At 34.5% G+C, this 17,106-nt stretch overlaps 1 protein-coding gene across 1 annotated transcript; it reads right to left on the bottom strand.

Moving 5' to 3' along the window:
- Positions 1–4,609: 4,609 nt before the first annotated feature.
- LOC106130840 (odorant receptor Or2-like) lies at positions 4,610–8,656 on the bottom strand. Its single transcript, XM_013329770.2, has 5 exons — positions 7,866–8,656; positions 7,383–7,479; positions 6,436–6,540; positions 5,606–5,761; positions 4,610–4,654 (listed from the first exon to the last, which is right to left on the bottom strand). Exons 1-5 carry the CDS (start codon positions 8,654–8,656, stop codon positions 4,610–4,612), a joined length of 1,194 nt encoding a protein of 397 aa, XP_013185224.2.
- Positions 8,657–17,106: the final 8,450 nt, after the last annotated feature.

The following is a 17,106-nucleotide window of genomic DNA, read 5'->3' as shown; positions in this document are numbered from 1 at the left end:
AGCATGTATTTAGTTGATTTAAAGAGGAGAAGCGGTGCCAACCACAATACATCCAAAATGGATTTAGCATTAGCTCCTTACCCACATTCGTATATTTCCGTTTTTATTCCTTACTTAAAAAAGTGCTCAAGGATTATTCTTATTACGTTTCTCATTTGAACCGCAGAGCACAACTTTATTAAATGTAGGTATATAAAGTTTTAAACAAACATACGGTACAAACATGCATAATACTCGCTAGATGTGTTGGCTCATTAGTACACATAACATGTTTACCTACTTCCGCGACCCATTTGAACAGTCGCTGCAAATATTATGTATGTCTTACTCACACAGTCTTTTGTCTCAAAAAGTCATTAAAATGGTTTAAATCAATTAATTTAATAAAAAAAAGGTCAAACGCACTCAAATTATTATAAAAAAAAAACAATAAATCAAATTATTGTAAAAAATGTTTTGTAGACTTCGTTTCTCTGTATTAAATATATCCTCAAAATTATGTGTAATTACTGTCAAATTATTAGTAAATCGCAAACACAAAAAGTAAATGGAATAATTATCTGTCAGATTGAATAAAACATGCCTTGAAATCCGATAAATTCCACCGTCGAAGTAAACTTGTTGTAACTGGGTATTTTTCAGCGCTCTTACAAAATAAGTATTGTACAGAAATGTTGTTGATAGAAGTTCGTTAATTTTATTAATTAAAAATTATTAATTACTTTATATATAATTTTATTTAATTGAATCAGTTTTGAATAATGTAGACGTATGTATATTTAACATTTTTAAAAATAAAACATTTGTAGTACGAATGGATTTCTTTCTTCTATAAAATACATGCGTAAATTATGTAAATGTCAAAGCACCAAACGCAATTATAATGATATTTTCGGGAGAAAGAGAAATCCGACAAGTATGCAGGGGCAGTAGCAAGTGAACAGAAGTCTCTTTCTACCCCTCCGACTTTATCTTAAAGCCTTTGCACTTTTAATTATTGTCAGTTTTAAGTTTTTGTACCTATAGAGCTCCTTTGCTGAACTTTTTTTATTTTGTCTTGTTGAGTTTCAACTTTCCGAGTTTTAGAAGTCGTTCAAATTAATTATTGAAGTTATCGAGTCAGATGGTAGCTCTGGGTATTTTCCTATAAATGTACCCAATCTGTCGAGCTTAGTTCTGGAAACGATTAAAATTCAACTTTAAAATGGTTTGCGGTAAATTGTTGAAAATGTTAATGTCAATATAACGATTTTTTGTTACTGTTCTAATTGGGTGTCCCTATTGGTTTTAAATCGTTAATTTTCCGGCCCTACATTTAACTTAGTCAAATAAATACGTGCATATAATTACGTCTATATAGACAGAGCCAACAGTCTTGAAAAGACTGAAAGGTCACGTTCAGCTGTTTGACTCAATGATACAATTGAGATTCATATAGTGACAGGTTGAGTTGGTCCGGTCCCTTATTCGGCTTTTACGACATCCATGGGAAAGATGTGGAGTGTTCCTATTCTTATTCTATTAGTGCCGGGAACCACACGATACTTGATCGAGACTTGTGTTACGAGATACTAACTCAATGATATTATATTTTATAATAAATACTTATATGTATAGATAACCATCCAGGACTAATGATAATCAGAGATAGTTCGTTTCTCATCATGCTCTAGCCACGATTCGAACCCGGGATATCTGGTGTCACGGAAAACCGCACTACCGCCACAGAGGCCGTCAAATGTTTTATAGCGCGTAAAAAAACATTTAAATGGCCCTTCCAGCTCACCAAATGCAATCGGGAACCCGCTACCAAGGGGGAGAATACATATAAATTACCAATATTAAATATACTTATCTATAATTAAGTATATCCAAGGTCTAAATGTTGATAACACATTGCAATAAGTCGTAACGAAATAATTTCTTCAAAATTCTGAGTAAGAAAACCAAACGATTCATCTTCTAGCTATAGATTAGATTATTGGAAAGCAGTCAAAATATGATTAAAACGTTATATATTCTTGTGTGAAGTAAATTGAGCTATAATAGGCGTAAGACATCGTCTGCTTTTATATTTGTAATCTACATCTACACTATTAATAATGAGAATAGATTTGAATTTCTTTTATATTCTAAACTCATAACTCTTGGGAAATTCCAAAAATAAGTAAGAAATCAGTACAGTAGTTTTTAGGTATAATCTAAAACGTCTAAGGTATTATACCTCAAAAACGATTATACTGACTTCTTACTTTTTTTTTTAATTTCCCAAGAGAACGAAGCCCCGCGCTATAGCTAGTATTTAATAAGACGCGTCATGTAAATAATCCGTTATCTGTGGTATTAATGAAGATTTGTATCGATTTGTAATTTATAAATTGCTGGACCAATATAAATGAAATTTGTCATAAATATCTAATGTTTTCATTTGGTCCTGAAACCTTCCACATGATAAGTCCTGGGATGAAGTAAGAGTAATGTAAGTAATCATAAATATTCAGCACCCTCATGTCAGTCCCGGTAACATCCTCCAGATTATCACGATACTAGATTGGGTAAGTTTGGTTTTGACACGAGGCGACTCTCGTCTGATCTCCGCAATCTTTACCGAGAAATCTAACCCATAAAAAGTGGTTGCACAAACTTGCACAGATTCTGGTCAAAAATATTAAATTAATGTAAATAATTCTACCTCGTGTTACCTATTCACGAAATGCCAATAAATCATTGCTTAGGGCTGCAAACAAAATAGTTTACTTATTTAACCTTTCTGCTTCCATTTCCTCGATAAATAAAGCGGAGTCATCATGATTAAGCCGATAATGCAACGTCCAGATATTATACAGTAATTTATCATTCCTAACACAGAGTTATACGACATGGAGAGGAGTCTGAAACTAAGATCTGTCGGTCAATTGGCCTGTGAATGATGATGAAATTTTTATAATTGGAAATTGGGCGACAGAACTTTTCATCTATGAACGGTTCATCGACATTTAAGTAGGCCTCCATTCTAGTTAGGAATACTTTGAGAAAGAAAGTTTTTGTCTACGACTCTACTTATTTTGCTTAGCATAATCGTTTTCGATTAGAGTGAATTATTCGTAAAAAAGAAAATCGTAATGCCCCTAGAAACAAATGTTTAAAAATTTTTAGCCATCATTTTTTCTTTTTATGCCTTCTTTATTTTCCATTATTCATTATATACATATTATGTTATTTTTAAAAAAAAATCACGGGCAACAAGCAATAAGCCATTAATGTCTACGTCATGTATATTTCATTCATCGAATCAGCAAAGTATTAATTCGTAAATGTTCAAGTCAACTCTATGTATTTTCGTCTATGCGTCAACAAGCATTTCGTGAAATGCCATTATTCATTTCGAGTCCTGAAAGCCGTAAAAGCCCTATCCCATTGCTGTTAAATAATTTTGATGTTCTAAAGTTTCCGTTAGAAACTGGTTTGCTTCCATTCTTATTACATGCTAAAATGATAAAGAAGAATGAGTTTATGCACATCAATTTTTTTCTAAAATTCGATACAGATATAGGTTATTACTAAACCAGTAGCTGTAAGGAATTTTTAGAAAAAAATTCCAACGGGTTTTCCTTGATTAAATCTGGTCTTGTGGTTATGTCTAGAAAACTAATTAACGATCTCGCATATTAATCTTCATAAAGAAAAAGAAGAACTAACGGAACGTGGAATTTAAAAAGGTGCTGTCTCTGCCAACATTTTCTGGAAAGTGTGTGATTAAAATGTATTGTACAAAACCCTCAGTTCGCGAGTTCAAAATACGCTTGACCGATTTATGTTTCACACTTCATTTCTCCAAGCAAAAACATAGTGTTTCTTGACGAATCGTTGTAATATTTTATGTGACCGATAACCGAGTTTGCCCGTGATTGATAAATGTACTCCAATCCAATCGGATGAGGGATCTCAAACAGAGGAAAGTGCCACTTCATCATGTCCACTCAGTTTAAGATGAGGAAAACTTATGTTACTTTGTTTTGTTAACTTTTCTCGTTTTTACTGTGGTTGCGTAGGAAATAAATAATACCTATGTTATTCATGAAGTTTAATTGAATTTTAGAATTTAGATTGTATACCTTTATCTTTAGTACCTGGGTAACCGAGCTGTGCTCGATGGACATTTTTTCCTTCTTAAATTTAAGAGCTAACTTTTCATATAATGTGAAACTCAAATAATGCAATGAGGAAGGCAAATTGAGAAACAACCGTACTATGTTCCCTAAAATAGAGTTTACACTTAGAGAAAAAAAAACAGAAATATATGGTTTTTGCGTGCGATGCGTCCGATGCGTCCGATCCCCTCATATGGACGCTTACCTTAAGAATGTTAAATTATGACAAAAAAATAATCAAAGCATATTTTTAAAGTTATTTTAATATATTCGTGATGCTTGTGCGCTTCGATAAAGTATTTGTACTTATAAATCGTTGATTTACTTGTACAGCTATGACCATGTATAATGTACGTAAATCGAATCTATACGGGATAAATATAACATAAACGCAGACTAATACTTTAGTAAATACTTGCTAAGTGTTAGAACTTGTAGTAGTTATTCCGTGCAGAAATCTAGTCACGCAACAAAGTATAGAAGCTGTATGCGCCTTTTACGACCTGTAAAAAAAGTCATACAAATTAATATAAATAAATCGCATTAATTGTGGTAGTTCATTGTACAAAAAAACAGACCTGGCCCAAAAGGTTGAATTCTTATGTCATTACTTCCAATTGCGTGGTCACTTCTCTAAAGAGAAACCCGCATATTCCTGCAAGTTTTTACATGAACCACTATAATATAGTAACATGAATAGAAAAGAGTATGCTAAGATTGTTTAATCATGTAGATAGAAAGAAAAACCGCCAAGCTTGCATGAAGAGAGTTATGAATGTGAATGAAGCGAAAGAAGTATGCAGAGATTGTGGCATGTGGAAAGATGTAGTCTCTGTCTACCTCTCCGGGAAAGAAACTTGACTTTGTGTAAGTATGTGTATATGAAGTCAAGCTTCCTTAAGATCCGCTACATGTATAGTAGATAAACAATGTTCTATAATACCAAATGTTGTAATAAAATTGAGAATTACGAGTATTTAGAAAAACTGGCAAATGCCCGTGACTCTACTCGTGTAAAATAAAATATCCCGCTATCAAAACATAATGCGGCCCCAGATAACATCAAGGAACCTACATGTTTGTACTACTGTGCATTTATATGCCACTCAATCAGTCAGTCAGTGTTCTCTTTTGTGTATTAAAAAAAGAATGTGCCGTGTGGTTCCAGGCACCAATACAAAAAAGAGTAGGACCACTCTATCTCTTTCCCATGGATGTCGTAAAAGGCGACTAAGGGATAGGCTTATGAAATTGCGATCCTTTTTTTAGACGACAGGCTAGCAACCTGTCACTATTTGGATCTCAATTTCATCATTAAGCCGAGCAGCTGAACATGGCCATTCAGTCTTTTCGGGACTATTGGCTCTGTCTACCCCGTAAGGGATATAGTCGTGACTATATGTATGTGTGAATGTAAATAAGAATATAAAATAAAGTTCTTTACTGATAGTTACCGAAACAAACAATTCCAAAGAGAGGTTCGAGAATGGCCCTGCAGTGAAGATGAAGACTTTGCTGAATTGCCCAGCCAGTATCATCACGTTCTTCCGCTGCCGTGCATTAGCCGCCCACCACTGGCATTCGTAGGGGCCGAGCATGACTAGTTCATTCTACACAAGTATAGCAAAAATAAACATTTTTGAATTAAAAAAATGTGCCGTGTGGTTACCGGCACCATTATCAAAAGGAACAGGACATATCTCTCTCATGGATTTCGTGAAAGGCGACAGAGGGATAGGCTTTTAAACTTAGGATCTCCTTTTAGGCGATGGGCTAGCAACCTGTCGCTATTTGAATCTCAATTCTTTCATTAAGCCAAAGCTAAACGTGGCCTGTCAGTCTTTCAAGACTGCTGTTTCTGTCTACCCCGCAAGGGATATTGGCGTGATTATGTGATTTAATGAAAAATGATATAATAAATATAATATATTTTCTTTTATCATATACAAGTTTGCTTTTGAAACTTAGCTGGAAGAACTTTTTAAAGTAATCGGGGTGAACGCTTGAAACTCGGTGAATAATATTTTATTCGTCCAAAGTTTTTTCTTGTTTAAACAAAAACCATAGAACTCCCCGTCCACGCAACTCGAAAAACTCCATGAAGTCTTATATCTCCCCTTAGTACCCCCCTTCCTCTGTAACTTCGAGAAATCATCTCTTGATGCACCCTAGATCACATTAAAAGTAATGTCGATTACTTTTGTGATCTAGAGATTTGCCAATTTTCAAATTGGTGGATCATTTTGATATGTCAGTCAATCAGTCATATCTTTATTTGACTCACTTTTCTTTGTAGTTCGCTGCTGAACCAGCAGAAGAGAAACAGCTGTGCTATGGCGAAGATCAGATATTGCAGCAAAATAAACTTCTCAAACGTTGTTGTTGCATTCTGTGAACATAGAAAAAAATAATGCCATCAAAAGTATTTACATACATAAATATAATCACATCTATATCTTTTGCGGCGAAGACAAAGTCAACAGTCTTCAGAAGACTAAAAGGCCACGTTCAGTTGTTTGTCTTAACTATTACATATCTACACATTTAAATAATTTGCTGTTTTCATTGGAGAAATAAGACAATCGTTATGTCATTGTCATAGTATTTTACTTCCCAGATAGGTGGTGATAAGAAATCCATTCATAGTAAATAGCTTTGTAAATGGCATTGTACATAGCTATTATCACCACATAGATACTTATAGTGTTTAGAAGGCTTTGATTTTTGTTTTGGATAAAATGGGAGCGACTTAGTAGCTCGCTCTTTGTCTTTGGAACACAGCCAGCGGTTCAACAGTGAATTAGCCTCAAGAAACAGCAAGCTACTAAGAAAGTGCTCCATCAATGATAAGATACACATACCGGGACTTGCTGCGCCCGCTCGATCCACGTTTTTGCCGCCGCGGCTTGGTACACTTATAGTCAACCTTCGTTGTTTTATTTGCACAACCTACATCCTGTTTCTTGACGGCCCCAGGCACTGCCGCGTCGAGACAACCGCGTTCCTGGGACTCCCCATGTCTCCACGGTAAAAAGGAATTGGCGGTGATAGTTTTATCAGCACTACAGAGAGGGTGTGCGTCTAAAGTTAAGTTAAGGGAAACTGAACCGACGAGCCTGCATGAATGTAGGATTAAGCACAAAAAAGTGGGTAGGTTCTTCGCTTCAGGAAGAAAATCTTGAGAAAGACCTCACTAGCGTTAACTTTATTCTATTTTTGTTCGTTACTTACAACAACTTGGAACATACTGGCACAGATCATCAAGGAACAGACGAAAACATATGTGAACATGACCGGCGATACTATAGTATTTAGCATCTTCATATGTCTGAAATGTACAATTAAATACGAGTTTTCAAAAAGTTTTAACTTTAACCTGCAATCAAAAGAAGAAAAAAAAAATGCAAAAAAAAAATTAAAGTCAAAGGTTTCCTATGTCCTTCACCGAACTCTTAATCATACGAGTAGGTATACACGCAAGTTAGGTTCAGTAGGTAAAAGATAAAACAAAGTTATTGCATTAAAATTAGTCGGGATTTAGCGCAAGTTGATAGCAAGCTAAATTAAAGAGCTGACTACATTCAGCTCTTTTTCTATCTCATCTGTTATGTGTGCCTGTTTTGTGATGAATAAATACTTACATATCACTTTAGTATAATATTATGTAATTATGTTTGTTTTCAAATAAAATAAATGTAAAATTATTTTACTTACTCCATAAGCAATACGTGTGCATCATGAAGTTCACCAGTTATTCTATTAGCTGCTTCATCTGAGATCCCTTTACCGTCCGTTCCCAGCATCTGTTTGCTTCTTTCTCGCAATAATTCCAATTTCCCTCCAAAGAATAACATTGTGACTAAAATTATGGAGTCGCATGCCGGCATGAATCCAGTCGCCCACAGAGCTCCGAGAGTCTGGTAGGTGATGAGTATTACAATACCAGGAAACTGATTTTTGTCAAACGGCGTCCACATACTTACAATATGGGGAAATGGTGCAGTTCCATTACGTATATTATTCCTTAGTGTTTTCGAAGAATAAAGTAACATAGGAGATGCGGTAATTGCGATGAAAGTCAACCCCGTCATAACTACGTGAATATATGTAACAAGTCGACCGAATTTAGTATATTTTTCTATGATTCTACCTCTTATTTCATCACACGTCAACCGCTCGTATTTGTCAGCTTCAGTTACATATTCGATGATCTTACGCCATCGTTCTTGCCCAAATATGAATATTTTAACCTTAGCCAAAATCACAAGCCCAAGCGTGCTAAATTTAAGATTGTTCAATACTGTATTAAGATCTGTTCTCACGCAATACAACTCGAAAGTTGCTGCCGCAGTGATAACTGCGACTGGATGTGGCAAAAAATAGAAAAAAAATCTGCCTAGTTTGTTTTTCGGAAATAGCATGCCCATTTTTATTAAAAACTTATAGTTTGGACCTAGAAGAGGTCGCTCTGGATCTTCTAAAGTATTCAAAAAATTTTTAATCATTTTATTTAACTATGTACGTGAGTGCGTGCGTTACTGAATCCCGATTTAGAAAATACTTACTTTCTATTACAATGCTGCTTTTCTTATATAAGTTAATACAATATTTAATTATGGAATGGATCGGACATTTGATGGACATTACGACATTCTTAATAAATTAAGTGAACCACTGAAATTGCTCAAAGAATATGTGTGGCAACTTTAATTTTAATAGATTTTGTGTTTAGTAAAAATTAATTTTATAACCTTATTCTTCCTATGGTGCCATCTGCTGATAATCATCAGTTTGATGAAAATCATTTCCCCGGTGTCACTCATGAAAAGTAAACATACAAAAAGTAGTAAAAACTAAAAATAACACTATTCGTTGCCGAGGGACAAACTCGGGCACTCCGACTTGAAAACCGATCGCTCTAACCACTAAACCATCAGTTAAATCTTATATGGAAAATAATTATCGGTGAAAATATGAGAAAAACAAACTCTCCCAAACATGGAAATCGAAAGCCAGCTAAATCGATTTTTATGCCCATATGGGCATAAAAATAGGATCAGCAGTTTTGAATGTTCCTGTTCCGAGACTAATTTAGTATGTATCTAGAAAACTAGTCCACTTATAGGCGTAAAAATCAACTGGTACACACTTGACTGACCTAGGATGAATAAGGACATACATATATATATACCTACAGCGGTAGGCAGAAACTACATCTTTCCATTTGACATTATGTCACTGTATACTTTTTTCGGCTTCATCCACATTCATAACTCGTCTAAGTATCTTTCTGTACCTGCAAATAATTGATCTATATCTATGTAATTACTAAACCTATATACCACTTAGAGGTATTTAAAAGTATTAATTAATATGTCTTTTTAAAATCAGTTTGACAGTTATGGGATGGGCTGGAAATCCTTCAGTTGCAGCCATAGAGTAGGAAAATGACTTTACATTTCTTTTTATTTATGTTTTTTTCATAGTCTGACATTGAGTCAATGTCAATTTTTAGAATAAATTAGGTACGTACTTATAATATACATATAATGGAGATAAATAAAATATTATAATTTACTCAATTTACGTGGCCTTACAATCTTTTCAAGACTGTTGGGTCTCTCTACCCCGCAAGGGATATAGACGTGAGTAAATGTGTATGTTTAATGGTTACCATAAAAATTGTGCTTTATAGAAGGCGTCAATATCACGAAAGTGGCCATTAATGTTAGTATGTTTTGAAAGTGACGTCATAAATTCAGGCCTACTGTAAAGGAGCACGTATTTGTTTTGATTAAAACGATGTTAAGAAAGAGCGAAAAAGTATATTAGATCCTGATAAATCTTATTTATAAAATTCTCGTGTCACAATGTTTGTCTCCGTACTCCTCCGAAACGGCTTTACCGATTTTAACCAAATTTTGCATGCATATTCAGTAGGTCGGAAAATCGGCTAACATCTATTTTTCATACCCCTAAGTGATAAGGGTTGTCCACCCTTAAATTTTTTTTTTTAACTAGAAATTCATAAAAAATATTGATATGGCAAAACAACGTTTGCTCTCACTCGTCTCTGCGTGTCTGGTTGTACCCTCTACAGAAGTGTTTCTACTTTTCTCACTCCACTTGTTTTTGGCGTCCTCGAATTTGATTTCATTATCATATCACCTACATGTGGAATCCTAAGTTTTTATCGCATTTTACGAGATCCACGGGAAAGCACCAAATAATGGTCACAATCAAAAACAAACATCAGGACTAAAGCTTACGGTAGGAGTCATAACTGAGGTCCACAAGATGTGAACAATGGCTGGGCGTTATGCCAAATAGGATTTAGTCGAATTGCAAATGGCAGAATGCAGGCGACCTAAGCACACAATGCTTTGACCAAAATTCACATTGAGCACGAACAATGGAAAGCCGATAAAATATCAAGGAAATTGTTGAATTTCACACTAGCTTGAATTTAAAATGTTTTGAAAGTGGGTATCATAATCTAACGAGATATAATAATCTCAGCGGGAAAAACGCCGTGTACATATAATATATTAAAATTTATAACTTTATCTCCTTAACATTGTTACCAACATTCTTTAAAACAAATCATAATAATTAAACAAAATAATTGCGAATGTAAAATTTTTATAAATGAATATTTTTTTCTGCCATCGTGGTGCTTTTTCTGAGCCGTCACCTGCATGAAACAGTCGTGACGTGATTTGAATAGTTAATTTACTTTAATAACAGTGAACATTTGGTGAATTAAATACATAATTTTAAAAAAGTCTTTAACGATAATTGGATTCGAGACCTTAACGGCAGTACCTAGAAGTTGTAATCATTCTCCTTGTTACCTTCTCACTTCTCTGAGGAGGAGCCCGGGATCCGCTTGAGACATCTCTCTCTCTCTCGCTTTTTCTCTCTCATCTCCGCGTGTTCTCGGTTGCACCTACGCATCATTCTTGCTTTATTCATTTGACAACCAAATGCAGTAAGTGTGTGTTTCATTCCAAATGGACTGAAAGAGATTCTGTAGCTTCTAACAAGAGAATCTTACCCAGATTGGTTCGTGGTTATGTTTCATATCAGGTTTATATATCTTGAGGGGTAGACAGAGTCTAACAGACTAAGAGACCAACAGTCTTAATAAGTCTGGAGAGCCAGATTCTCAGCTGTATGGTTTTCAGTTTGTATTTATAAATATTATGAAATTTTTACGAGATATTTCAGGGCCAAAAGCTAGTCAATAATACAATAAAGAGGATGAGTTGAAAATAGAATGCGGGTTGGTATTGGATATTGGTATGTTACTATAAAATAAAATAAAAACAGAAAAGTATATTGTGTGCATACTTTCACGCGCAATGCAACATATAAACTGTAACCAACGCAACCAGCCCTCTTGGCACGATCCACTTCCACTTGCCACGATCCTTGCATACTTCTTTATTTACAACAACGGGGTCCAACAATCACGTTTGTCGTTTTTGGTCACGTTAAGCCGTAAATTGAGATTCATTGCAAACCCATCGCCCAAAGAAACTTCCCTTTATCTGAATAAATAAGTATTAAGTAGTGCCGTGTGGTTCCCGGCACCAATACAAAAAAGAATAGGACCACTCCATCTCTTTCCCATCGATGTCGTAAAAGGCGACTAAGGGATAGGCTTACAAACTTGGATTCTTTTTAGGCGATGGGCTAGCAATCTGTCACTATTTGAATCTCAATTTTATCATTAAGCAAAATAGCTGAACGTAGCCATTTAGTCTTTTCAAGACTGTTGGCTCTGTCTACCCCGCAAGGCATATAGACGTGACCATATGTATGTATGTATGTATAAATAAGTTAGTTGAAACTATGAAAGTGTCTGTAATTTCATTAATTTATGACATAACCGCACATCAGGACCCATGGCGCGGGATTGCTTGGAATGGTGCCATAATGTGTACCTGGGAAGGCGCGAAATCCTCAGGATTTTGTGATGTGTGTATGTGTGTTTGTTTACATTTTATATGTTAAATAGAGTGACAAGTTTACACATACGTCGGCTTCTGATTATATGATAGAATTATATAAGTATAAAATGTGTATAAATTGAAGACGTTAATGATGTGTCAATTTGGAATCCGATTCCCACTTTCCTTTCCCACAAAGTATTTGTCTTATGTTTCTCTATTTCTCTGTCTTTTCGTTTAGCATACATATGTATTAAGGGGTAGGCAGAACCGGTCAGCTGTATGGCGTAAAGTGAGATCTGAATTATTACTAAAATATTGGTGCCGTGAGGTTCCCGGCACAAATTAAAAAAAAGAATAGGATCACTCTTCCTCTTTCCCATGTAGGTTGTATAAGGCGACTTAGGGTTAGGCTTATAAACTTGGGATTCTTCTTTTAGGCGATGGGCTAGAAACCTCTATTGGAATCTCAATTCTATCATCAAGCCAAAGAGTTAAACGTGGCCTATCAGCCTTTTCAATACTGTTATTTTACAGCTCTGTCTAGCCCGTAAGGGATATAGACATAACTATAGTAAGTATGTATGTAAGATTCGAATAGTAGCTGGTTGCTAGCCCATCGCCTAAAAGAAGAATCCCAAGTATACCATTCACCTCAACTCTGCCTTTTCGAAACTGCTCTATCTACACCGTAAAGAATAAAGACCTGACTTCTATGCTCATACATCACAATTTGAATCTACGACATTTTTACATCAATTTGTGTAAGTTAATCTCAGTCATTATTGCGATAGGATAGCTTTCACTAATGAAAACTTTTGGAACGGTTTCAAACGATTTATAGTTCCATTAGACCACGGATGTTACTCCGAGGATGTATCAATTAAACCTTAAATAAGGTCGGATTCCATTACTTGGAGAAGTATTAAGGTAATTGTTCACCTGCATAAGTGTAATGATTTTGACTATTATTGTTTTATCCAAAACACGTCTATATGTCTGTTTCGCTTTAAATGAAACTTTGATGAAATAAAGTCAAACATAGATTACAATAACTTTATTGCATCCCAAGGAATCATAGAGCAAATTATAAATATAATTAAAAGCGCTCGCAAATATACTCTTTTGTTAAATCACATGACAATTAGGAAACGGGAATTTTAGTATAAAGAAGGAGCAGCTGCAATGGAAAGAAATATATGTATAAAGTTATTTACTTTATACATATATTTCTGTTGACTTATAAATAAAAATAATTTGTTAATATTTTTAACAAATTATTTTTATTTATAAGTCAACTATGTCATCCTTTAATGGTCCTTGTTTAGAACGAACAAAGAATTTTTTCATTTTTCAAATCCGCACCCTACATTTCGGCCAACAATTTAATTTCATTACGGACAAAGGGATCAAGTTTACACGTCCATTGCTGGGCGGATATCGGAAAATGGTACACAATGTGAAAAAAAATCCAATGTTGCCACCATGTGAAGCGAGGCGAGTAATACCGACGAGCCTGCATGAGCGGACACGGCGATCAAATCGCTTGTATGTGGGGAACAGTACATTATAAATACCGCCAGTACTTTACCAGAAATGTAGTATGTCATGATTTCACACATAAAAAGGGTGTTGTCGATTTGAAGATGTTAAACTGTATGTATGAATCTTTGAATAAGGAAGGATTGAAAGTGACCGTAAGTAAAACAAAAGCAATAGTTTTTGAAGAAGGCCGCACAAATTATTGCGCTATCAGAAAAATATGGCCACGTTAAAAATTGTTTTCTTGACTTTCCACTCTAAAACATGAACCTTTTCTTACAAATACATATATATAATAAATATTATAATGATCGATGTCTGTAATTGAAACATATTTCCAAAAGATCGTTTTGGGGCATCAGAAGCCAAAAATGCGATTTTTAGTTTCTGCCTGTATGTCTGTTTGTATTCGCATAACACGAAAATTGTTAACTTCAACAACTTAAAAAACTTCTAAAAAATATCTCTCTACCTTTAAAAATGGGCAAAATAGTGGGTCACCTTTTTTGTCACACTACGTTTTACGGCGGAAAAAGTCGTGAACAACTGCTAGTATTAAATAAATTTTACAAACCAACCAGGAGAGCATAAGCAAAAGCGTCTGTGTTTTGTAAATAATAAATACTTCAGGCTTCGTTCCCGATATTTGTTATCTATTGAAAAGTTTTGCCGCAGGTGCCGTTACGGGAGGGTCTAAAATACCTCGACGCTCGCTATCGGTTCTTAATTAAACGTCTCGGGAGGTTTATTTTTATATTGACAGTACTGGTATTTTCGGAACAGGTTATATTTTTAGGAAGACTGAATGAAAATCAATATTTTCTTATTTATAAGAACGTATTGATTTTTATTTCATTAATTTACTAAATTCATTGTGTGTAGGTACATTACGAGTATGTCAGAATTTCTCGAGGTTCGGGCAGAATCGCTAATTAAAGGGAGTTTTGGTAAAGTTTCTTATTATAATTTTAAGTTCAACGAAGATATTGATTGATGATGATTACACATACATATAATTACATCTATATAAAAGAAAGGAATGATGGTAGGTACATTACGAGTATGTCAGAATTTCTCGAGGTTCGGGCAGAATCGCTAATTAAAGGGAGTTTTGGTAAAGTTTCTTATTATAATTTTAAGTTCAACGAAGATATTGATTGATGATGATTACACATACATATAATTACATCTATATAAAAGAAAGGAATGAAGGGATAGACTAGTTTGAAAAGACTGAAAGGCCAGGTTCGGCTTAAGATGGAATTGAGGTTCCAATAGTGACAGGTTACTAATCTATCGCCTTAAAGAAGTATCCGATGTTTACTACACTTTTCTTTAGTTGCCTTTTACAACATCCATGGGAAATATATGGAGTGGATCTATGATGCCGTGAATGATGATTGTATTAACTGAATATGTACACCGTGATATCAGAATCTAATCTTAGCCGCCATTTGGTGACAATGAAACCACGTTATAATTTAGGTATTAATCGGACAACCGGAAATGTCTTCTGTATATCGGATATCAACATACGTACATATGATTTGTGCCGTGTGGTTTGCGACAATTGAGAATAGAACAACTCTATATTTTCCCATGGATGTAAGCCGTTACCCATGTTGAATGTTAGATAAGATGTTTCCCATGGAGGCGACTAAGGGATAGGCTTATTAAATTGGGATTCCTCTTATAGGCGATGGGCTAGCAGCCTGTCTCTGTTTGAATCTCAATTCTATCATAAAGGCACACAACTGAACGTGGCATTTCAGTCTTATCAAGACAGACAGCACTGGCTACCCCGCAAGGGATATAGAGGTGACTATATGTATGTATATGTGTAAGCAATAACGCTTTAAAATTTTATTTTTTCTGTTTTGTCTTTCCGTTTTATAACAATGAAACTCTACAATAATTCTTAAATTTGCGTGTAATTAAATTTCATAATTGAAAAGTCTTTTGCAGGTATCCAGGTAATTTTTGAAATTCTTACTGGGTAGAGAGAGGCTTAAAAAGCTATTTGGCGGCTTTTGATCAAAGTGTCGGTAAATTATAAAGGGATTCAAAGAAAAATATAACTTGTGAAAACTTCACACAGCTCTCCTTATGCGTAGGATTAACGCTAAAACATCGTAATCCAGAATATTTTTTTTTATAAAAATAATAATCAATTTAATTCTGCCGTGTGGTTCCCGGCACTAATACAAAAAAGAATACGACCACTCCATCTCTTTCCCATGGATGGCGTAAAAGGCGACTAAGGGAATAGGCTTACAAACTTGGAATTCTTTTTTAGGCGATGGGCTAGCAACCTGTCACTATTTGAATCTCAATCCTATCATTAAGCCAAATAGCTGAACGTTGCCATTCAATCTTTTCAAGACTGTTGGCTCTGTCTACCCCGCAAGGGATATAGACGTGACCATATGTATGTATGTATGTATTTAATTCACCACATTTGGTCAAAATTAAGCTTAATGCTTACATATAAAAAGTGTGTTTCTGTTAATTCTCATTAAAATTACTGCAGATAGTTATAATACTCGTAATATATACCTAATGTAGTGTACAGAGAAGGGCAGGAAGCTGATCGACATCAACATAATACCTAAGTACAAGTACAAGTAACAAACAAGAGACAATTTTAATACAGATGTCTATTCTAATGGCTCTCTATATTTTTTTAATGACAATCTCATATCTAATAATACTCTTTCTCTTCTTTGCGTGACTAATTCGCCGCTTTGTTTTAACACCCAGAGTTCATTGTTCATACATACATCATATATAATCACGTGTATATCCCTTGCGGGGTTGATAGAGCCAACAGACTTGACAATACTGATAGGCCACGTTCGTTCAGCTGTTTAGCTTAATGATTGAATTGAGATTCATATTACAATATTATTAAAAAACGTAATAAAACTTCATATAAGTTACGACACTGCATTAGTGCATTTTATTCATTACATTATATGCGTCTTTTTGATATAACAATTTTAAATCAATGTTGTCTATATCATCTACTTTTCAAAATTGTGTATATTTTTATCACATAGTATATGTATGTATTTGAATTCCTTTTAAGTACCAAGCTAATTGGTTTAGTCTGTATTATTATTTCAAATGAACTTTCTACATAAGTTTAATGCGTTTTTTATTCGCATTCAAGTGATTAACACGAATTTAGGTTTTAACATGAAAGCAAGTAAATTTAAATTCTTCTGGTAACATTTATTTTAGATATAAGTACAGAAAATCTGTTAATAATGAACATTTTTACAATTTCGGTTTTCATGGTTTCATTTTATTAAAACATAATTCATAATTTAGAAGAAAATATTTATAAAAAACAGGAATGGAACCATCCACGCGGCTGAGCCTGCTCTTGGCAGATTTTATTGAAATTTCCATTCCGTAATATGAGAATATTTTAGAAACATGTTTATTTTTCCTTG

The sequence above is a fragment of the Amyelois transitella genome, chromosome 14 (assembly GCF_032362555.1).
Source record: "Amyelois transitella isolate CPQ chromosome 14, ilAmyTran1.1, whole genome shotgun sequence".
Classification (NCBI taxonomy): domain Eukaryota; kingdom Metazoa; phylum Arthropoda; class Insecta; order Lepidoptera; family Pyralidae; genus Amyelois; species Amyelois transitella.
This window is presented reverse-complemented; position numbering and strand designations above follow the sequence as displayed.